Here is a 22,659-nt window from a genome sequence, read left to right on the forward strand (position 1 = left end):
GCTTTGGCTTTTCTGTAGCACTCACTGATGGAGAGCAAGCATTTGAGAAGTGCTTGCTATGGGCCAAACTGCAATCAGCATGTGTTCTCTCTCATGGGGTTCAGCTTGAACAGACTTAGTACCAGCTGCCTGATCTTTGCAAGCGGGCCTTCTCTTTGACCGGTCGACCGTCCACCTGTTCCTAGTTGTTTTTAGCCAAAAGAACTCTATCACTGCCTTTGCATCTGCTAAAAGCATTGCAGGAGAAATGAACTGCCTGGTGCCAGGACATTAATCGTTGCTGAGAAATCCCCACCATTAGAGCTGGTTGCATTTATCAAACTTCATGCTCTGAGGGAAGAAGAAAATTCATGATACGAAAAAACATGTCTTGTCTCTCTCCTGACTGGGTCTCTGTAATATTCTGTGTTTCAGGCCTACCCAGGAGACAACACAACACGGATACCTGTTGAAACAGATCTCTACCTCCACGTTGTTATCTATGACCATATCGTCAGAAGAGGGACCTGAGGTCCATCTGTGTGACTCTTCTCCCAGTGATTTGTTTAGCTATTTTAAAGTCATCGGGAAGAAAAATAAACAGTTGAGAGATCTTTACCTTGTGTTCCGGGTTAGGAAGGGGGATTTTCATACCGGTTTAGAGTTGGTTTGTGCCTCGTTCCTTGACGGAAGTAAAGTGGAAGGAAGATCCCGTACTGGCTGTAGAGTCTATGTGTCTGGGCCCCTTGTTTGTCCATTGTGAAGTCTCTGGGCTACGTGAATTGCAAAAGCGCCTAAAGGGAAGTCGGAAGATTTGGACCCAACTCTTCCCACTACTCCTAGGGCAGCAGGGCGGCTGGGACGGTAGTGCGGCATTCTTTCCTGGAGTAAAGACGAGAAACAACTGTCCCATAGTTCCCCAGCAACAGGATGTTTTAAATTCTTCCTGGGAGACTCTTTCGGGTAGGCCTGGACCTCTGTTGAGCAGCTAACACCATGTAATATGAACCAAGCCATTCATAGGGTAGCAGGGAGAAGTTGTACCACATAGACTGGTAAATGTAAAGAAATCTGCAGCGTTTTGACGGCATTAGTGGTTCCTCGAAGGCCGCCTTTCATCCGTTCCTGCTCTTGCTGCTGTTCTAGTACCAACTTGCCAGAAGTTCAGGCGGCAACGCGACGGCCCAAGGGGTTCTCTTCTATTCCCGGCGCGCTTCGGGAAGTTGCCCGTACTTAACGTGACCCAGCTGGTATCACTGCCAGCATAGCTATCTGCTTACTGGAGAACTGGAAAACGGCACAAAGCTAAGCAGCAGAAAGAACTAGCAGGAAACAAAAGCAATAATTGCAGAGAAAATAAAAAGGATGTGGAGGTCAAGGCAGAGGAAACAAAGGCAGAAAGCGGCTGGATAAAATTCCCTGGACCTTGTGCCTTAAGGGGCTGGTTGATTTTAATGATCTTTTCTGGCCTCGGTACTGTGAATTTGTGAAAAGGACAAGTGAGGCAACTCAGACGAGAAAAAAGATGGTAGCTGCGCTGCTAGGCTTACCATAGGGTGGGGTCTATCTGCCAGCCTCATCACGAGCATGTTCCCTTTGGAAAAGGCTGAGCGCCTCAGTCTCAGCAGTTGGCGCATTAAAGATCCCTGTACTGCGAGGAGAGGGAGTGTTCCAACAATTACAAAGTGAAAGTTGTTACTTCAAAGCTGCAGTAATTTGGGAGAGACTTGGAAGCCTTTTTTTCTTTCCCATAAAACTTTCGATGTTATGAAGTTCTGCCATTTCCAAAATACAACGAGGTCTTTTACTGTAACGTCTCGCTTGTACGTAGAGCACTTCATCCCGTAGCTCCCTGACCTTTTTGCAGCAGACGGGCAAGCTGGAGGTTGGTTCGCGCGTCCCTGAACGGCAGCCGGGTCGCGGGGGAAGCACCAGAGCATGGCAAGGCTGCTCTGGGTTTCGGACCTCCTCTCCTCCATCGGGCCTCCGCCTCCATCGCCGGGTCAGCAGAGACCCCTAGTGTAGGCGGCTGGAGGAGCCTCCCTGCCTGCTGCGGGCAGGGACCAGCGCCCGCGGCCGCCCTCCGCACCCGGCCGGGTGGGAGCACCAAGCTGGGAGGCTGCTCGGGGGGGCAAACGGGCAAAGGCAAGTGGTGCCTCGGGTTCCCAGGGCTGTCGACGGGGAGAACAGAAGCTCGAGACTGCCGTAAGCCTTTGATTTCGCAGAGGGCCGCCGCACGTTGGACGCTACGCGTCTGCGGAGGGAAGACCTCGCGCCGTTAGGGCCGGCTGCTCCTGGCCTTGGTGCTTCTAGGCGTTTCCCGCATTTAGCAGTACCAGACGTAAAGATTTCCGCCGTTCCTTGCGTCTCACCTGAGAAGTAGGTTTCTCCCATTGGCTCAGCTTTGCTTTGGTGCCCCTGTGTCTTGAGGCAGCTCAGGGGAAGGGCTAGGTACTGACTCACAAGTGTTTTTGTAGCATTAAAGCAAAAGTGCCTTTATAGTACAGCTTGGCGTTTGGGATATATTTTTTCCAAGGAAAAAAAACAGAACTCCTGAGCCATTTTGAAAACATTAGGTTTTCCCTCCCTCTCTCGAGCACCGAAGAGGGAAAAGGTCTCATTATGAAAACTGGTAGAAGGGACGATTGGTAGAAAGGGCATGAATTGTATTTTTCATTCCTCTCGACAAATGAATTGTCATTTTCCTTCCTCAATCTAATCGGATTTTTAAGTAATGTTAAAAAGAAATAAGTTGGAAAGTGGTCCCTGTAGTTCGGAGAACATTATCTCAGAATCATAATAAATAAATAAATAAATAAAATTAAGTAAGACTTAAGAGAAGCACATTTTCAACTTTAGAAGTTATTTCCAGAAATTCAGCTTCCTTTGTTGTCTTCTTACTAATCAACGCTCTTGATTCAAAAGAACAGCAGGAAGTCTAGGAGAATCCTATGTCTACGTCGGCAGGAAAATGGAAGGAAATTTGGATCTAAGTGGGCTTTACGCGTTTTCAGGTCAGCGAGCACAGCAATGCGCTCTGTATCTCTAAAGATAGGTAACCGAAAGACTGTAAAGATGTAGGAAGCCTCAAGTTTTGCAGTTGGTGCGGACCTCCTATGGAATTGTAATTTCATGCTATTTCTGACTGGGGCAGTAAACCTCATTTGCAACAAAAAGTAAACTGTAACAGTTGCAATTAAAGAATGGTGTTCAGTGAGCAATTTGCAGAAGTACTGGCCGCTCAGTAAACTCATTTGATTCCTTCCCACCCATCCTTGCCTATGAGCTAATCTCCTGGTCGTCTGCCTCTTCTGACATTCAAAACCTAGGACCCCGGCACGTTGTCGTAAATGAAAGCTCCCGAGTTACATGTTACGGTCCTTTGCCAATCCTAACCGGAAGAAACTCTAGCCTCTGCTGTAAGTGAAAATCTGCCCCCAAACACTTCTGTAATCTGGCTTGCATTTTAAAGAAAAGGTTCGTTTTCTTAGAGAAACAGGATAGTGCCTGAAAGCATCTAAGTGCTGTTACACTCCATTTCCCTAAAATGTCAGTGGTGGTTTTTCCCAGCATCTTGTCACTGTTCATCCCTGGGTGGGCACACAGTGAAGTGGACCTGCAGAACATACGGTAATCAAGAGACAAGCTTTCCAAGGACTGGTAACTGCATGAAAGCTTTCTGCATATGTTCTTATGCTCTGTGACTTTTTAGCAGAAACAAATGCAAACTGTCCAGCCTGAAATTACTGCCTGCTGTAAACGTTAAGATGAATGGAAATTTCTCCATTCTGTTCTGAAAAGACACTCTGGTACCGTCGCCGGTCATGACGCTTACTGCAGGTATGGAGTTTGCACGCCGCCGAAAAGATAACTGATTTTAGGCATGGATGGGAAAGCGCATCCTTGCAAAGGATCCCTGGAACTCTAGATTTTATACAGGTGGGAGGAGGGGAGGGAAGGGTGCGTGTTGGTGTTTTTTTTTTTTTTTTCCAAGCGTGTCTAAACTGTGTACATGAGTTAACAGTCTACACGTTTTATTAACCTGTATGTGTTTTGGATTCCTTAATGTTTCTTTACCTCCCCACCAAAATCATAGTTTTGTTTGTTTTATGTGGAGTCTGGATCTTTGGTCTTGCAACGATGTTCGGAACTGTTGTTGTTGTTACTTTGGATAAAACGAGTGAAGCTGAAAAGTAGCATGAGATTGGTACTGAACAGCTCCATCCTGAGCCATAAGCAGAATCACAGGAAGAGTTATTATTTAGTAATAAAGTGAGTTAATTTCCCCAAGTTGAGTCTGTTTTGCCCGTGACGGTAAGTGATGAGTGATATCTCTCCTGTCCTTATCTCGACCCACAAGCTCTTTGTTATATTTTCTCTCCCCTGTCCAGCTGAGGAGGGGGAGTGATAGAACGGCTTTGGTGGGCACCTGGCAACCAGCCAGGGTCAACCCATCACAAGTACAAAATACGATCCTTTGAAAAGAACAGTCATTTTACACCAAAATGTAAAGTTCTTTGCCCTTTAACTGTCGCAACAGGATGCTTTGACGTAATTACAAACTTTTCGTATTACATGAAACGAAATTCTGGTGAGTTCACTGTGATTTTATGGAGAGGCATCAGCAGGTTTGCATGCTCTGACCAAAAGTGGTTTTATGGAAGGCCAGCGGTCTGAGGAACCCAAGCAATGGTGGTAATTCAGCCCCACTTTTGAATTTGGTAGCTGTGCAGTAAGGGATCAGCTGAGAAAACGTAGCAATGCTTCACGAACTCTTAAGTTCGTGGTTCCAGCAGCAGCCTTGCCAGTCTAGCTGCGTCTTCAAAGCTGAAAGAAGGAAATGGGGGATGGCAGCGCCACCTTAATAGCTGACCCGTCTCATGTAAAGAACAAGAAGATATCCAAGCAGCATACAACTTGGTCGTTAGACATTCTCCTTTTGGCCATCAGCGAAAGAGGTTGTAGGAGAAAATTCTCCATTAACTCCAACTCCCCACATACAGAAAAGAAATCAGATTAAAAATGAATAAAACCTTTGGGCAATTCTCTGCAAGGCAGGCAGGGACAAGCAGTGCAGGTCAAGCCACTGTTCCCGCTGCAAAGAAAACAAAAACACAGGTGCTGAATGTACTGAAGCCATGCAGATTAGCCCTGTGTGCAGTACACGCTCTTTACAAGAAGAAAAAACATCGCTGTTGTTATTTGGCTATTGTTCGCTTGAGGCATGTTTTATTTCAGCTCAACTGCAAGCAGAGTTATTACAGATCCCACAGCAGAAGTTCTCTGTGATGAGAGAAACATGTGATCTCCGGGCCCTAGAGAAGAAATTATGCTGGGAAGGCACTTCCAGTGGGAAGGCTGATGCTGGCCACCTGAGCAAACACCAAGTCTAGCTAGCGTAAAAAAGCAAGCATAATGGATATACGTAATGACTGGACACGGGAGCGGTTTGGTACAAGTTTCTCACCGTGACCCTGCCTCGCGAAAGGCTATTTTCTGTACGCATCTCTAAGACCAAGAGCGAGGAGATTCAAAGAGAGCAAGTGCCACTTTGTTCCCCAATAAAAGGGGAGACCCGGCTCTGCATGTTGGACTTTGCGTAGTGCGATTCCAAGCGCTGCTGGCTGACGTGCCGTTTAGTGTTCTCCCGCGCCGGTTATGAACTTCACCGTGTTGTATGTCGGAACGTGTGTCTATAAGGGATGTATGGGAATGATACGGCTAAGGATAAGCGAGTCATTCGGAGCTGACTGGGTCACAAGACCAAATTCAGTGAGAAGAGACAAGGTTTCTTTGGAGCGATGGCTTGGCAGGGGGAGGGAGCGGGACGACACACCTTAGCCAGAGATTATGGGTCTGGTAAGAGTGGGGGTGACTTTGTGGGGTCGGAGACACGCTGCTGGGAGCAAAGCTGGTGTCGCTGACCCGAAGACTTGGTGGCAGGAGCTCTGTCAGAGCAGAATAAAACAGAAGCTCATCCGAGACAGGCGAACAATCGGTGCGGAGGGCTGGTGTGAGCCAGGCAAGGTGAAGCTGCAGGGAGATATTCACCAGAAAACAGCCGGGAGAGCTGGATGTAGGAGCCGCAGCAGTGGAGATTGCTTTTTTAAGTAAATTCTGGAACGCCTGAAAGTCAGGCAACTAATAAGTGCAAGTGTGGGATTGGCCTTCACATGCTGAACAGATTTTGCTAATATCACTTTGTTATGCAAATATGTAATTATTTCATTTCCCCAGAAGGAGTATTTGTGGTTTCCTCTTCCACAGGACTTCCGAATGCTTGTGTGGCGGGAACAAGTAACTGTGAAGTTACCGGGTATGTGCATTACATGGCAAGCTCTGAAAGAGTGGAAACCTGGAAGTTTTTGGTGGAGGCTTTAAACAGCACTTTTGAAAGGGGCTGCTGGAGTGTGCTGAGGCTGGCCCTGACAATGGCACAGGAGTTGCTCATCATTTAAATAAATTTAATTAAGATTGAAGCCTCCTGTGTGCCCAGGGCTAGGGAATAAAAAGGCTAGGTTGCCTCACAAACCAGAGACTCTGTAGTGCATTAGGATGGAGCTGTACTACCGAGGAGCCGGTAGGGCCCAGCAGGGAGGTGCGCGCGCTGGCTGTGACTCGGAAGGATGATGTTTGTGGATAACCTATCATCGCTGACACGGGCGAGAACAAATGAGAAGCACCCGCTGACCTTCTCTTTCTATAGTACCGTGGTCGAATGAGTATAGGTGGGTGATCAGCTTGGAAAGTCCAGTCCTGGCCAATTGTAAGGCAAGTAACTTGCGTCTTGCTAAAGGGGAGAAAGACAGTCAGGCCCTCTTATGCATAGTCAGAATTTTAGATAGTTGCACTTTGATTTTGCCTCAAACATCTGACTGCAAGTGCATCTGTAGACACGCACGTGTGCCTATGCATGCACCAGCTGGAGTTCAGTGCCTACTTCTAGAGCAGCATTATTTGACCTCTTTCCATTTTTCCTGTTTCTTAATACAAGGGGGGAACCAGGAAGAAGAAGAAGAAAAAAAAATAAATTACAGATTATCTGTAGCAGTCCAAATTGTTATCTCGGCTCCGCAGATGGAAATCTAGAGTGGCTGTACTGGATAGGACGGAGTCACTCCGCTGTAATCACACGGTGTGTACGCAGAATTTGTCCCATGTGGTGATGGTTATTCTTTTTGTCTGTCTGCATGTTTTGTAGCTTTTCGTGCCTCTGCAGCTGTTTTGTGTAGAGACCTGCCCTCCAGAGTGACTAAGACCTGGTTTGTACATTTGCAACAAAATGATTTGTATGCTGTGCAGAAAAGCAGATGAGTTTATATGGATGTTCCAAAGAAGTGACTTAGGAAGTTGGACAGTGTTTTGAGATGTGGATCCTGTCAGTATACCATACTGAAATGTTTGCCTTGTTTTTATAAACACGGGAAAGGCGGGTAAGCTTTTATTCCACGCCTGCTTTGATGATTATGCTGTTGAGCAGCTATGTTTGGCAAACCAAGACAGACAAAAGAGGGAGGGAGAAAAATAAGAAATTGACACTATGTTTAGTCATCTCCATTAAAAATGAAAAATATGTAGAGTGTTTCTGCACCAAGTTCAGACTAGATCTCATTCTGCACAAATCATTTTTACTGCTGTTGCATCAACATTAGCACTCAACACATTGTTTAATACTTCTTAGCCTTCTAAAGGACTTGTTTCACCTTTATCAGTGGAAGACTCAAAAAGCTGATCAGGGTGCGCTTCCGCTGTCATGAGAAGGACCCATGTTCAGGGACGAGTTCAGGTGTTTTCATCCCCTGAGTTGCTCTTCAGGCATAATTGCGATCAGTTCTGCTGACAGCTGAAAAGCCGAGATGTTGAATTTAAGAACTGTTATTAACTATTTTTGCACTTCCTAGGTCAAGAGCTTACATGAGGAAAATCATTACAGCTTAAATCAGTGCAGTAATATTAGCTTACTTAGCAATTAAGTGTCTCGCTAAGAGTCTCGGAAGAAAAAACTGCCAATCTTTTTAAGCGTGACTACTGTAATGCGGTGACTCTTGGCTGCGCGTATAGCATTGAAATTGGTGAAGCCCTGTAGTTTGTGTCTGCTGAGGGTTTGGCCCAAAGAAAAGACCTCAGGATTTGACTGCATATTGATACAAAGCGAACGCAAGCTTTTGGCTCGTGTCAGTCAGTCGCCAAGAGGTGTGTCAGTCTCCTGCAGCTGTCCGCTTATTACTGGCCTCCAAGTGTAACATGTCGTATTAATGTCGACCCTCTGAGTGTGATCATTTAAATAGTTTTTCAGCTACCCAGGTGGTAATGTCCTAACTTGGATACGGTGATTTTGTCGAAGACGGTGGCAAAACCCTGGCTAAAGTTGAGGTAAATGTCATCCACTGGTCTCCCTCATCTGCAAGTCCAATCAGTTTATCACAAAAAGCAGTCAGGTGGGTCAGACGTGGTTTGCCCTTGGCAAATCCATGCTGACTGTTCCCGGTCACTTTCTTCTCCCTCAACGTGCCCAGAAATGTGTCCCGAGAGGACACGCTCAGTGATTTTCCCAGAGACTGAAGTGAGACTGTCAGGTACTCAACTGTTGATACGCCTCCTCTTGACCATGTAACTCTGACAGATCTGGTGGAGGAGACTTTTTTTCCTCCTGTGCCCCCACAGTCCCTTGTCTTTCCTACACAAGGGCACAGTTCAGCTGTTACGGAGCTGCTTTACGCCAATAGGCGACGGTGATTAGTTTCTGATACTCGGTGGTCTGTTGCATATAGACTGAGGTCATATTGGGTGAAATTGAGTCTGGACTTTGTGTTATTCTGGGAGGAGATTCAGATCTGGCATTTTCATGTGGCCATTTTGGTAGAAAAGGTTAAAATGTCAGAGCGGTACCGTGGCCACCCTATTGGTTCCTTCTTTCCAAAACAGAGCTAGCGGAGTCTCTTTCAAGGAGATTGCCATTTGCTTTTTGAAAGATAGATGTTTAACTTGTTCCTTTTTTAACCAAGAACTAAACTGGAAGCACATGAAATTGCTGCCTCAATTAAAATTAATATTCATTTTGTCAGAGGAAGAAGCGCAGTGGTAAAATGTATCAGTAAATGCTGACTTCATTGTGTTATTAAGCTTATTGGCCCTATGAAACTTTGCCAGTCGGTGCAACCGGGCTAGCGCACCCATCTGCCTCGCTTGGAGCAAGACTCAGGCCACAAAGCACATTAAGAAAAACTGCAGAACTACATTTCCATTCTGGAAGGAGCGCCAGTGTCAAAATATCTACTGAAAACCAAACCACAGGTTCTTTCCATAGCCCTCATTGCTGTTTGTAAAATGTTAAAGAAACTGAGCTGAAAATATGCCCGTGGAGAACTTCAGATGGGGACGTAGTCAGAATCTAAACTAACCAACCACAATTTAGCTCAACCAAAATATTTCATTTTAAACGAAACCATTTTCTCACTTTTCCAAATTCCCTTGCCTACCTCTCAATGTTTTAATACATCCATATCGTAGTAATAAACATTGATAGATGGAAAGAAAACAAACCGTGGCTGACAGGATAGCAGAGTTGCTTCTGCCAACTCATCGAAGGCCATTAAGTGTGCAAACCGGTAGTGATGAAATATTCATCAATTGATGAAAGAAGATTTTCTCTCCACAATCAGCAAATTCAGATACTGCTTTCAGATGCAGAGACTGCTGTTTGTGTGCCAAGATGTATATTTTCAAAAGTGGGCTCTAATCTGGAGAGCCTTTTTTCCACCTATTCACCTGGCTGCCCCTGAAGAGGAAGACTACAGAATCATCTCGGGGGCTCACGATCTAACTCAGGAATATTGCTCCAACCTTTGAAGTTGAACATCGCAGCAGTACAACTCCAAGAGTGTCTTTGCGGTTGCACGGACAGCAAACCGGCTGACTAAAAGCCTACCGCTGAGTGAGGTGAATAGCTCTTTAGATCCTTCTTCCTGCATTGACGAGAAGGATGTCGTGGACACCCAGCTAGAAAACAGACACCTAAAGCTGGGTGTTTTAATCTCCATGAATACGCACCATTCGTAATAGCGAGTGTTTGTGGTGGTCCCCTGTTAGAATTCCAGAAGTACCTGAAGCGGTTGAGAATAGCAGGTCTGCTGACTCCCATTTCGACACATCGCTCCGCACTTTTGCTGCAGTAGTTCAGAGCGCTTCGGAAAAAAATCTTGCTCCACTTTAATAATGCTGTGACTGGTACTTCTGTGTACTGGCTGTGTGAACTAAGAGTTGCAATGCAAGAGCTTGTAGCCAGGAACGTTTTCTGTGCGGTGCTGGGTGCACATTTAATATGTGCTTCAAAAACTGCAATGAGAAGGTGGGTAGAAAATCACCCTCGTGGATTTTGAGCTGCTTAGTTTCAACTAACCACGGCTTTTTCTTGCCAAAACTTGGTTCTCTTGCTAGATCGGGACCGGTAGACTGCATGTTTCACAGTCTGTTACACAGAATGGTGAGAGCTGAGGGTGTTGAAGTAGACTGGGTCCTTTAGTGCAGCACCTCTGTCCAAGCTTACATGTATAGCACGCTTACTGGGCATGCGTTGTCCTAACAGAAACAGTAGTGCCGTCTCAGTCAGTAATACAGGGACAGTTCCCAGTTCTGAGGCAGCCATACTGGCAAAATGACCATGACAGCTGGGATTAGCTGGTTTCTTGTTGGTCAGCCACAGCAGAAAGCTTACAGAAAAGAGGGGTCATGCAGATTAAACCATCCCAAAAAGATGGATAGTCCTTTCAATTCAGGGTAAGCTCTGGTTTTGCTTAGTATATTGCTGAAGTGCTGCATGGTAAGCCTGATATTTATTAGTAGTAGAATTACGGAGTAATTTTAGCATGCACGAGGGAGCAGGATGGAATTACAAGCTTGGACTCTGCTTAATACTGATACGAGTGTTAAACCATCCTGCTGGGTTTCATGGGCACAGGAATATTGCCCAGGGGAGTATCTCCTTCGCTGTGAAAACAGTCACTAAAGACCGGAACAGGGGCAGATTCTTCGGTGTCATCTGCCCCGCGAGAGCAACGTGAAGGCGTGGAGGATTACCTGCAGGGAGGGGAGCTCTCTGCTGCAAAGCCGGGGGTAGCAGCTCCTCCCCTGTTTGGCAGGGTACCTAAAGGAACTTCCCTGCTGTGTGCATTGTGCTGTGGGATGGCTGTGGGAAGCTGTAAAGCGTATAGCCCCCCTTTCCTCCTGCCAGAGCCCCAGCAAGCTAACGCTGACTCGGGGCCTGTCCCGCTGCAAGTTAGGAGCGGTAGGTTGCTGAAGGATGGAAAGCAATGTCATGTGTATAAGTATCTCCACCCAACAAAGTGCAGAGATAACAGGTCATTGAGCTGTCGCTCATTAATGGAGAATTTAGAGAAAGATTAAATGGAAGTCAGTGTCTCATTTTTAATGTTCTTGATCTGTTTTCCCCGGTTCTGGGTCCTTTTCCTTCTCTTTGCTACTGAGATTGGGTAGGGCAACAGTGTAACGCACCCATGTTTGCCAATACTGGTGGCACACTCCTTTTGCCTGGGGCGTTCAGTCTAACTGCGCTGGGTGAGCTAGGCAGGCCGAGCATTTATCACAGCGTGTCCTTTTCGTGTTACAACCCTGTCCCGGTCCACTTGTGAATTACTTTTTTCCACTTCCTGTCCTGTCCCATAAATGCTATATGGAAGGAAACACGTTATTATAGGGTTGTGGAAGCAGCTGGAATCTGGCCATTATCTAAATAACCCATTGAATTTGATCTTTCAGATTCTTTTACCAAAGCCAAAAAGCAGAGCGTGCCTCCTGGTTGGAAATACTGCATCTGTAAGAGGAAGGGGTGGTTTCGGTAGCGCTCACTGATGCTTGCAATTAAAAAGGTTCGCTGTCGGAACCGTTGTTTTGAGGGTGAGCCTGTATGTGCCTCTACCGCCATGGTATTTATAATGGAAAGAACCATGCCCTTCTGTCAAGGCTAGGAATGCAGCTTCGCCATTGCGCGTGGTACCAATACAGTTACGTATGTGGCTTCAGGGGTCCTCTTTCTTGTCTTGGAAATAAGCACAACTCTTCTGAAACCTGTGGGGTTAAACTGTAAGCTCTCTGGGACACGGTCAAAGTTTGGTTCTCTGAACAATGCTAAACTTGCTACTGATATGCAGCGCTTCCATGGAAGAAATGGAGAACGAATCATAGAGAAGTGCAAAAGCGTTGTTATCTCAGAAGTCAGGTCTGAGAGTTTGCCAGCCGTTATTTACTAATGAGGAGTAACTCCTTACGTGTACTGGTTCGGTTTGGTTTGTGCAGTCACAGTGCTCTGCCATTTAAAAATCTCATGTTCAGTTTGAGCTGGGAATATTTTTTAACTTTGGGAGCCACAGAACTGCATGTAATGAGCGTCCCACCGTGTCACAAGGACAATCCATAAAGCAAGGGGTATTTGAAACCCAACGTGTTCTTCTGCAGTGCTCTCGAAAAACTGCAACGGCTGTCTAAAAAGGGGGATTCGGAGAAGGCACCTAATGCCCTGAGAAGCCACTTCCTCCTTTCTGACTCACACCAAGTGTCCTCTTTCTCTCTTCTTACTGGCTGTAATAGCATTGTATAGGGCTAACTTTCTATTTTAGACACTTAACTTAAACAACTGCAGTCAAGTGGTGGGGCAAGGCTCTGGGAGTCAAATTGTGAATTAATTTTGCATAAACAGGGCTTTCTGCTAACACTTAAAAGATTTTTAATAAAAGTTCAGCAAGAGAGTGCTTGAGCTTCCATGCTGAACTTAAGTTAGTTCTTGTCTAATGATCCTTTGCTTGAGTATGGTGGTAAGATACATGCTGTCTCTGAGTGGTTTTTGGGGGTTTTTTTTTGTTTTTTTTTTTTTTTTTAATGAAGTCGTTCTTGATCTACAGTGCTCCAATCTCAAGAGTCAGGCCGCAGTGTGGAAGATGTGTTGGATATGCAAAACATCGCATTTTTATGGCCAGTTATTTGGTGCTGTGGGTTTAAAAGAGGATTCAGTTATGCTTGTTTTATTTGAAGAGTTGTGGTGTGGTGGTGTTTTTTTTAAATCTCATCTCTCACCAGTAGAAAAATAACACGACTGAAGTTGAAATAGCAATTCCAGTATTTTGGTCGCCTAAAGATTCTTCTTGGGGATTGACAATTCCTCCGTGGATGTAAGCCGGAGATTGCTGCTTGTGCTGAATTTTTTAGCTCTTAGTTCGAGTCGTTTCATTTTCTTCCTGCAGAGATCTGCATCGGTTTTATTATTTGTGTCCAAAAACTCAATCACGCCTTAATGTTTTAATTATGTACATTCACTTGTACAGTTTTTATAGTGCGGTAATGTTTCTTCCATAGAGAAGTGAAAAGTATAGTTAATCTTACTGTAAGCATTAATATTGAAATTGTGGGTGTTTGTACATATATGGATAATATTTTTAGATGCATATGGCAAATTCAATACCTCAAAACTTCTTGGAAATGAGGCACTGCCATGGGTTGTATTTGAGCACTCGAATACAGAAGCATATAAAAATCATTACTCCGCTTTTGAAAATCTTCTCTTTCTACCTGCCAACAGGCACTTGCCTCTTGTAGCTACAGATGGGCTTATTAAAACTGCATAACAGTACTTGTTACTGATCACAAATTTGGTGGAATTTGAAAGGCAAGTTCACCCTGCAATACCTGATGCATTTTAATGTTACGTTTAGTGCTTGGTAATGATACATTTTCTGCAGCCTGTTGAAAATGTGAATGCCCCGTGCTGGAAATAAGGTGTGTTAAGCTCCATATACTAATCTGCGAGCCAGTTTTCTCATTTCCCTTCTTCAGGTTGGGAACAAAGTCATTCTTGTGAAACAATGTATTTCTAAGCCGTGAAAACACAGCAAGGCTTCTCTTCCACCTCCTGTGTTTTCCCCCACCAGATGTATGAGGTAAGGCACCCTTTGTGTCGCAAAGCCTATTTTGGAAGGGACGATGTTACATATCCGGTGGGGTGTTTTCTGATGCTGTGGCACTGGCAATGGGAATGAGGCGTTTGCGTCCTTTTGGTGGCGAAAAGCAGCAAAGGCAGGAGGCGTGTGAAATCCTCTCTGCCGAGCAAGAAACACCTTGCTTGCCCTGCTGTAGTGGAGGAGTCCTGACGGGCAGGATTTCTCTGTCTGATCCGCTGCAGCTCACAGGAGGGTTATGTGCCTGAGAGGGTTTGTCCTCCTTTCACCTGGGCACGGTGCCTGTCTCTTCCCGTGGTCTCCAGGCTGCTGGGGACACCTCCGCCAGCCCTGGACGGGTTGGAGGGTGACAGAGCAGGTGGCAGAGTGCCACGGAGCGTGGCCGGCCCTCACGAGAGGTGGGCTGAATCCCCCCGCCCAGCCCGGTGAGCATCCCTGCCACCTGCCTGCCCTGGACTGTGCTCTGACTCCAGCCAAGCCTTGAGATTTTCAAGGGGAGGTGGCCGACTGCGTTCTGACTCGTGATTTTTGTTTTAGCGCAATCATGTTATTTGGCTGCCTTTGGAAAAGGCTGGGCAGAGGCGGGAAGGGGACCGTCCCGCCACCCTGTTCCCCGCCTGCCCTCGGGGACGCAGTCAGTGCCAGTGATCGCATTTCCAGAGTCGGGTCTCCCTCTGTCTCTGCGCGGGTCTGCGCGCTTCCCTCCGGGTGGCGGTTTCCCCTTCGCTTTGCCTCCTGCTTGCAGCCGGAGCCGAACGAGGAGGCGGTGCGATTGGCTGCCGATTACACAGAGCGGCCCCGAGCGCCGGCACTCACACTCACGCTCACTCGCACACGCACATACGCGCGCACACCCCACAAAAACTCACCCGGGCTGCGCCTGCACCAGTCGAAGCGGGGAGCGAGCATCCGGCTGCACGGCGAGCAACACCTCCACCTCTCGCCAAAAAACAACCTGCACAGCGAGGGGAATAAACACCTTCACTGCCAGCACCGGGGAGGACGGGCGGTTTATACCGTGGCGCTTTCCTCCACCCCACCTTTTTTTTCTTCTTTTTTAATTTTTTTTTTTCTTCCCCCAAAAGAGGAAATCCCGTCTGCGCTTTTTAGCGCAGCCCCACCCGCAGCACCCGTCGCAGCCGGGGGTTGCACCTGGCCCAAGCGAACTTCGCTGGGGGTCTCGGTCTCGCCTGCCTGCTGGCCGGGGCAGCCACGAGGAGGGGGACTCCGGCGCCCGCCCAGCCGGGTCGGAGGGGCAGGATGGCGGCGTCGACCCGCTGGGTGCTGTGCCTGTGCCTGGGCTGGGGCTGCCTGTGCCTGGCGCTGGGGGACGTGCTGAAGGCGCGCCGGGTCGGGCTGCGGCGGCGAGCTGCCCCGGGAGGAGTGCGGGGCGGCCGGGCGAGAGCCGCGGCAGGTGACTACGGCTTGGGGCAGCGGCAGGAGGAGCGGCGGCGGCCGGAGCGGCTGCAGCCGGGGGACAAGGTCTCGGAGCACATGCTGCGGCTCTACGACCAGTACAGCGGCGGTCGCGGGGGGCGGGCGGCGGCGCCGCGGCCCCACGACCCGCCGGGGCTGCCCGCGCCGCACCCGCGGCAGGGCAACACGGTGCGCGGCTTCCGCCCGCTGGCAGCAGGTGAGTGCCGGGGGGGGGGGGACGACGGGCGAGGAGGGGCTGGCGGCGGGACCCCGGCCCGTCGGGGAGCCCCGCAGAGCCGCCCCCGGCCGCAGAGCTCGGCCGGCGGCGGGGCGGCGGCTGCCCGCGGCGGAGGGCGGGCGCTCGGCGGGGAGACCTCGGCCGCTGTGCGGGCTAAGCGAGCTGCCGGAGCGGCCGGCTTTCGGGTGACGCTCTGCAGGCGAGTAGGCTTCGGTGGTTCCGCGGAAACGGAGGTAACGGTCCGTTCGTACCCCTGCGAAGATACACTGCTGGTTCTGCGCGGCAGCCGTCTCGCAGAGCGGGCTGGCTGGTTTAGCGCCCGGGGAGCTCGATGTAGGGAAGAGGGTGAGAAAAGGATGCTTCTGCGGCAACAGTCGCATATTTTAGCATATCGTGTTTACGTCGTCTCCCGTGTTTTAATTGCTGGTTTAGCTCTTCAACTCTGTATGCGACGTCTCCGCCGTACGATATCCGAGTACCATGTGAGGGAAGCGGAGCAATTAATGTATCCCCTCTGGAGTCTCCTTTTATCGGTGTTTCGCATGTGTTGCTTCTCTTGAAACCGAGGGCTGATTTGCATCCGATAGTGCAGTAACATGGTTTGGCGATCCTTTAGACTATCTACAGAGTATTCATTTTGAGACGTTGGTGACAGTACTGGCAATTAGGGGCAGTGGCAAATGAGTCTAGTTGAAGTGTAATTCGTGCACAGTAAATACTGCATCTCGGCGTCTTTGGCAGTGACGCTTAGATCTCTCCATCATTGCAGAGTGGCATGCACAGGTAGATTTATGAAAATGTACACTGTTCTTTCACAAAGGGGGAGGGCGTGTATTTAACGTGGCAGCATCCCGAAAGAGCTCTGTCCTAGCAGAAGGGTGAGATGGCACTGTCTTGGCGCTGCATTCCCCCACGCCGCTGTTCTGCTTTTTCTCCATCTGACCTCTGCAAGGGCTAAATGGAAATGCCAGAACTCAAACGTGACCTTTGCTGGGATACGCTTCCCAGGTCCACTGCATCCCTAAAACTTGCTGTTTGTACGACAACTGTCGTGCCGTGCATAGCAGCCCGATTGCCAGTCTCTTATATTTCATAGCACTAGTGGATTGACACAGCGGCTTTTTCACAGACGAGCATCCGTCAGTAAAACCGAGTGTTGTCTGGGAGTTTCAGTGACCTGCGTAGATCCCTTCCTCTCCCAGAAAACTGAGAGCTGGGTGCCAGACTTCCCATAGGTTTCTTTGCGAGTCATTACTTCTGATTCTTCCAAGGCAACGATGTCTACTATAGGGTAGCGTTGCACAGAGATCAACTACCATGAATAATTGAATGGCTTTGGTGTCTTAGGCTTCAGCCCTATAAACGTTCTCCATCGCATGCTACTGCAAGTAGTTCTGTCCACAAGAGAAGCTTTAGAGGCTAGTGGCGTAAATACCCTGGGTTTGGAGGATGGAGAGCTGCGACTGCCCACTTGCTGCTCCTACAGAGGAACTCTCTTGTCTTTCTAACGTGACGATTTTTTGCAGTAAATAGAAGGTCTAATGTACGTGCCTTCGTTCCGAAATAAGCAGTTACCTCACTGAAGGAGTGGGGGAGGGTATAATCCTAGCAGAGTGATATTTGCTCCTTCAAGCATACCTAATTAATGATATTTATTGTTCTAAACCTAGAAGGCCTTTGGTTGAAATCCCGTCTCTGTGGTCTTTCTGATTATATTTATACTCTCACTCGACATTGGGTGGCAGCAGTCCTATAAACACACTGTTCGCTAAGCCCTTTCCTCCTTCTCCAATACTTTCACGGTTGGAGTGCCAACGCAATAAATTGTGAGCGGTTTTAAGTTTTTTGACACTTTTATAAGTATTTATGCAAAATATTTAACCGGTTAGTTAGCTGTTGCCTTTCTCTCACCGTAGGCGGCAGCAGCTCATTTTGTATGGTTGTTGATGGCAGGAAAGTGCATTTCCAGAAAACCCTTAGTTCAAATGTTCTTTGGAGTGGTGGGGGGGAGTGAAAAGGCCTTTTCTGGTTTCTGACTTCTTCCTTGCACCCGACTGCCTGGCCAGCCCTGTGATGGAAACGGCACATCGACAGTATTTCCCTCTCGAGGTAGTTGGTTTCCAGATCCTCTGCTCTGACTGTTGCGCTCCTCGGCTGCAAATTTCAGCTTCCCACAGGCTTCCACTTGTCCTTAATGTGGCTGCATCAGTTAAATTAATAAATGATGTTGCCGTTACTCCTTCAGCACATTTTACAATCCCCGCTGCGAGCCCTTTCAGGAGACAGCTTGTTGTGTGCAATAAGCAGAACTTCCCTAAGAATCTGCCCATTTCTCCTGCATCTACAGCAAGAGGCCTTGAAGGAAATCTTTAGTGATTTCATTTGCAGTTTAACCACACGTTTTGCAATTTAATCATATCTTTTCAGGAGAGAAACTGTTTCTCTTCTGAAACACAACTCTGGAATGTGGCTTTGAAACCTTTCTGTCCTCGCTTTTCCTGTGGAGGGCTTCTGGCTCTTCCGCAGCACACTGGAAAGGCCTTTCCCAGATCTCCCAGGTAACCCACCAGACAAATTTTTGAGACCCTGTAAGACAGAGTGTTGTGTGATGGGACTAAGAACCGGTGGGACTTGTTGAAACTCATCCCGGTTTCTAGTCCAAGAAAAGCGGGGCTGCGTGTGGCAACTGCGGTCTTGCAATGGACAGCCAACAAGAAGGAACTAAAAAGTGATTAATCAAAAGAAGCATCCTAAGAAGTGTTAAATGCAAGTTTTTCTTTCCGTGGCTCAGTCCTCCGAGGGGATAGGACGAGAACTTCAGCCCTGCGTGGGCACCTCTGAAGTTTCCGTCCCACGCTGCCCCGAAATCTCTCGCGCACCAGATTTCACGACTAGGCTGAACTATTAGTGGTTTCGTTGTTTGGGCTGGGGGTTTTGGCCTTTGATTTTGATGAATGTTCATGTGATCTTCTATTCGGGCAAATTTCCTTTCCATTAATCTTGCTAAATTATCCCAAACCACAATTTTTCAGTGCGAGTCACTTAAAAAAGGAACCTTTGATGCCCGTGACAATGCTGAAGGAAACCCCGGGCCCCGAATCCGTTACAAGTGAAGTAAGGATGTACAACATTCACGGCATATCTAGTTACATTCCAGTACTGTTCTCTCTCGTTGACTTAACTGCTCTAATTTACTTCTATGTATTTGAGTCAAAGGATGTTCAGCCAGTGATTTCCATGGCAGCTGTGTCATTGTTGTGGGGTGTTTCTGGGATGATACTAGTAGCTCTTGTCTTGCTTAGGCCAGGCCTCACAGCGAGCTCTGCTTCAGTAAAAATCCTAAGACAGAGCCTTTTCCGGTTCTTTCCCCGTGTGTACTACAACAGCGAGTGGCTTTCCAGTCCCTGTGACTCTAAAAAGACAGATAGGAAGAAGGTCAGACGATATATGAGTTAGAGCCGAACACTTTGACAATTCTGGCAAGCGTACTCTTAAACTGCGCGGTCGAGTCTGTGCATCGGTTTCTGCACACGACCATTCTTTTCTCCTGCTGCTTAGTGAAACCGCTGAATGACCAGACCTCCAGCTGATATAAATCTGCTTACCTTCAGTGCTTCCCGTAGAGGTGTGCTGATCTGCGACTTCTGAGGCTCAGGATCTGGAGGAAAGATAGAGCGCAGAATAAATAAAAGAGAGCGGAAAGATTAAAGCCTTACGCGCAAGACTTTCAGTTTGCTTTTGAAAGCGCTTTTAATCGTAGCATCGCTAAAGCAGCATGTCTTGCAAATGAGTCATTTAAAAAACTCGACTTTAATTGGAGGGTCCCTCTAATGATGTTATAGTAAAGCTATACAGTCAGAAATTACTTTAAACTCTTTTTTATTGACTGAATTTCAAGTAATTTTAGGTATTACACCCGCCCCTAGGCCAATTTTTGTGGTTTAAGAACTATGTTCTCCTCCTTTTCAAAACGCCTTTCTTTCCTTTGTTGTGGTATGAAATGCCCACGCAAACAAGGGAAACAGAGTACTGCACAGGGAAACCAGCTAGTCGCCGGCCACTGTCAGCCTGCAAAAACCAGTACGGGCCAAATTCTAACCTCTTTGAGCTCTAGTAACGTTAAAGGTCTTTTGTAACGAAAGCGTTAACCTCTTTGAGCTCTAGTAACGTTAAAGGTCTTTTGTAACGAAAGCGTTAAAACCATTCGGGCAGGAGATGGTGAGAGCGTGGGGTTTTTTGGTTTGGGGGTTTTGGGTTGGGGGTTTTTTGGTTTTTGTTTTGTTTTGGTTTTTGGGTTGTTTTTTGGGGTTGGTTTTTTTGGTTGTGGTTTTTTTTTTTTTTTTTTTTTTGCTGTACCCCTATAAATAAAATGCAAGCAGCAGCATTCTGGTAGTTTTTCAAGCAGAATGAACTTGAAGACGATTACGCTATGTTTTGGGCAGGCTGGGCTCTAATCTGCAAACCTTCTCTAATGCAAATAGGCAGGATCTCTGTAGGTTTGGCCTCTCGGGACCAGACTCAGAATGTGAATTTTCTGGCTTCTGTTACCACCTGTCTCGCTGTGCTGTCACGCACGTGGATGGCCTGTGCTCACGGTTGCCAGTCGGTCACAGTTTCTAGAGCCTGTCACTTCACTTGTGAAGAGTACTGGCCTCGAGGGGACAGACGAACTGTGCGCATCTTGGTTTTCATATAGCCGACCTGTTCCCACGAGCTGAAGTGGAATCCATCGTGACTGTGAGAAGGAGTAGAGTTGGCTTTTTGTGTTCCCCTTCCCAGATCTGTGTCCTTTACTGATGCAACCTTCTTATTTGCTTAGCTTATGCTACCTTTGAGTTTGATGTTTAGTTTTCAGACCTGCTGTGGTCTTTCTGCTTAAAGTATATAGGAAGAGAGATCATTTGCCCATTGTGCAGCCTATTTTTTATGTGAAATGTGCATATCTGTGGTTTTCATATCATAAAATCCACATGTAAGTTAGATCCTGAGCACACACCATTGCTGTTTCTTGGAGTTCTTTACTTAAGTAGCTGTTTCTTGAAGTTCTTTATTTAAGTAGCCGATAGCTTTAGTCAGAGTGGTGGACTTTTGACTTGTTTATATCAAGGTACGAGCTGTTATGACCTTACCTGCTTTGATAGTAAGAATTAATAAATGTGAAAGAATTAACAAAACCAGTTTGACACCAAGTCCTATGCTCTTTACAAAGAGAAAATGGGATCCTATATTTTTCTTTTGCATAATAGTCAAACTGGTAAGGGGGAAGCAGCAATCGAGTAAGAGCAAAGGTGGGAGAAAAGAAGAAATCTGGCTTCCAAATTTGTGTTCCTGTTCTGGAACTTGTTCCCATTTCCAGCTTGGAGTGAACTTTTGTAGCTAGGCTATGAACCCATGAAAACCAAGTTTTACAATGGAAACACTGATACGTTCTTAGCGGTGCAGTGGCACAAGGGCACCACTTTAATATCTCATTTAAATGATGGCTAATGATGACTATATAACTAAATAGTCCTCATTATTGCATCCTTTTTCACCCGTGGGATAGATTTGGCAGTCCATAAAAACGTCAGTGCATCCTCTATAAAGGTAAACACACCACATGTTAGTGGTCTCGTTCCAGCCTATTGATGCCTGGAAATGCCCCTTGGAACATGAATATGTTCATGCTGGTGACGTCAGTCTCCACAGACCTACTGCTTTTTCCTAAAATACCTTTTTAATGCCAGTAACAGGCAATCCATACAGCTGTGGGTTATTGCAGGAAGGTGAGGAAGCATGGGTCATGCCTCTGAAGATTCAGCGAGTACAAGTACTTCAGCTGTAGTGCTATGAGCTGGGTTCATTTCTCGTCTGAGCTATCCGTCAATAAGCTGGCATCTCTGATACCCCAAACAGTGAGTGACGGCACACCCTGACGGTGTCTGGGTGACAACCACCTGTGTGACACAGTAAGGCTTTTCTGCTTTAGGCCTGGAGGGACTGTACCTCTGCTCTCCCCCCACCCCGGAGAGCTCTGTTGTCGCTCGTACGGGAGAGTGGGGGAGTGATGCTGGCCCAGTACAAGCTTTGCCATGGTGCTACTGGGGTCTGGGTTTCCCCCTTCGAGCAAGGGGAGAGCGCACAGGTGGAATGATCACTTGCGTATGGGCTGAGGAGGCCGATGAATATGTAGCCTATCCATTTAACTGCATGCAACTTCCAATTGCATTCTACACGAATGCAAACAATGAGATGTTCTCCTCGTCGAGTACCTTTTTGCCCAGCTCGTGGCTGCCGCTCCAAAGCTCTACACTGTAGAAGCGAGCGATACTAACGAACAGCGCAGCGAGGCTATGTCTTACCTATTGCAATTCAAAAGAGCTCTGTTGTGCAGAGCTTGGTCTTGAAAATTCCTCATCGGGCTGGCAGCAACATACGGTGATGCCTTGGTGGGGAGCAGAGATTGCCCTTAAAATCTGGCCTCAGAGTATCTGGAAGGTAGCATCGTATTCCTTGCGTATAGCTCTGTTGTACGTACTTTTCCTTTGCTTGTTTCCTCTTAAGTCATCTTCTCCTTACGTGCTTTGTGGCCGAGAAGTGTTCTGCGCTTCCTGTTTTGTACTACAAAAGAGCAAATCTGGGTTAGCAGAACTCACTTTAAGTAAGAAACTAACACGCTTAGCTCAAGTAGCGGTGCTCGGATAGAAATCGGCTGCTTGCAGAGTTGGGAAGGGTATTAGGTGAGCCAGGGAAGTTACTCCTGCTCAAATAATACTGAGTTGCCACTGAATTGGGTTGTATACTGCCACAAATGAGCGCAAGGTTTACCAAGTACAGCTGCTGAAAGGTACCAGACGGAATCTTGCCAGGCAGTAAGGTGACGGACCCGATTGTGAGTTTGCTCCGGCAGCTGCCTGCAGTGCGGGGATGCCCAAGGTTCGTACGATCTTCCCACCGCCGCTGTATCCTAAGAGCCAGCCCAGGCAAAAGGGGACCTTCTGCCCAGCATCCCTCCGAAAGGTCATACTTTAGCATCAGATTCTTGTCTATGTCTGCAACAGACCATTTCTTGTCTGGGTGACT

General features: G+C 47.4%; 2 protein-coding genes across 6 annotated transcripts in view; both read left to right on the forward strand.

Moving 5' to 3' along the window:
• The window catches only part of CFAP299 (cilia and flagella associated protein 299), a 232,971-nt gene extending 229,203 nt beyond the window's left edge, over window positions 1-3,768 (forward strand). The window contains exon 5 of one of the 2 annotated variants that reach the window (XM_030006746.2): window positions 415-3,768. In XM_030006746.2, coding sequence (XP_029862606.1) covers window positions 415-742 — 328 coding nt within the window. In that variant the 3' untranslated portion in view covers window positions 743-3,768. The remainder of the gene's footprint in view (window positions 1-414) is intronic. The other variant, XM_030006813.1, reaches the window with a different exon arrangement.
• An 11,286-nt stretch (window positions 3,769-15,054) lies between these two features.
• The window catches only part of BMP3 (bone morphogenetic protein 3), a 49,046-nt gene continuing 41,441 nt past the window's right edge, over window positions 15,055-22,659 (forward strand). For 3 of the 4 annotated variants that reach the window (XM_030006566.2, XM_041122828.1, XM_030006619.2), the window contains exon 1: window positions 15,055-15,576. In XM_030006566.2, the coding sequence (XP_029862426.1) occupies window positions 15,204-15,576 (373 nt within the window). In that variant the 5' untranslated portion in view covers window positions 15,055-15,203. The remainder of the gene's footprint in view (window positions 15,577-22,659) is intronic. The other variant, XM_030006498.2, reaches the window with a different exon arrangement.

The sequence above is a fragment of the Aquila chrysaetos genome, chromosome 1, assembly GCF_900496995.4.
Source record: "Aquila chrysaetos chrysaetos chromosome 1, bAquChr1.4, whole genome shotgun sequence".
In the NCBI taxonomy this organism is placed as follows: domain Eukaryota; kingdom Metazoa; phylum Chordata; class Aves; order Accipitriformes; family Accipitridae; genus Aquila; species Aquila chrysaetos.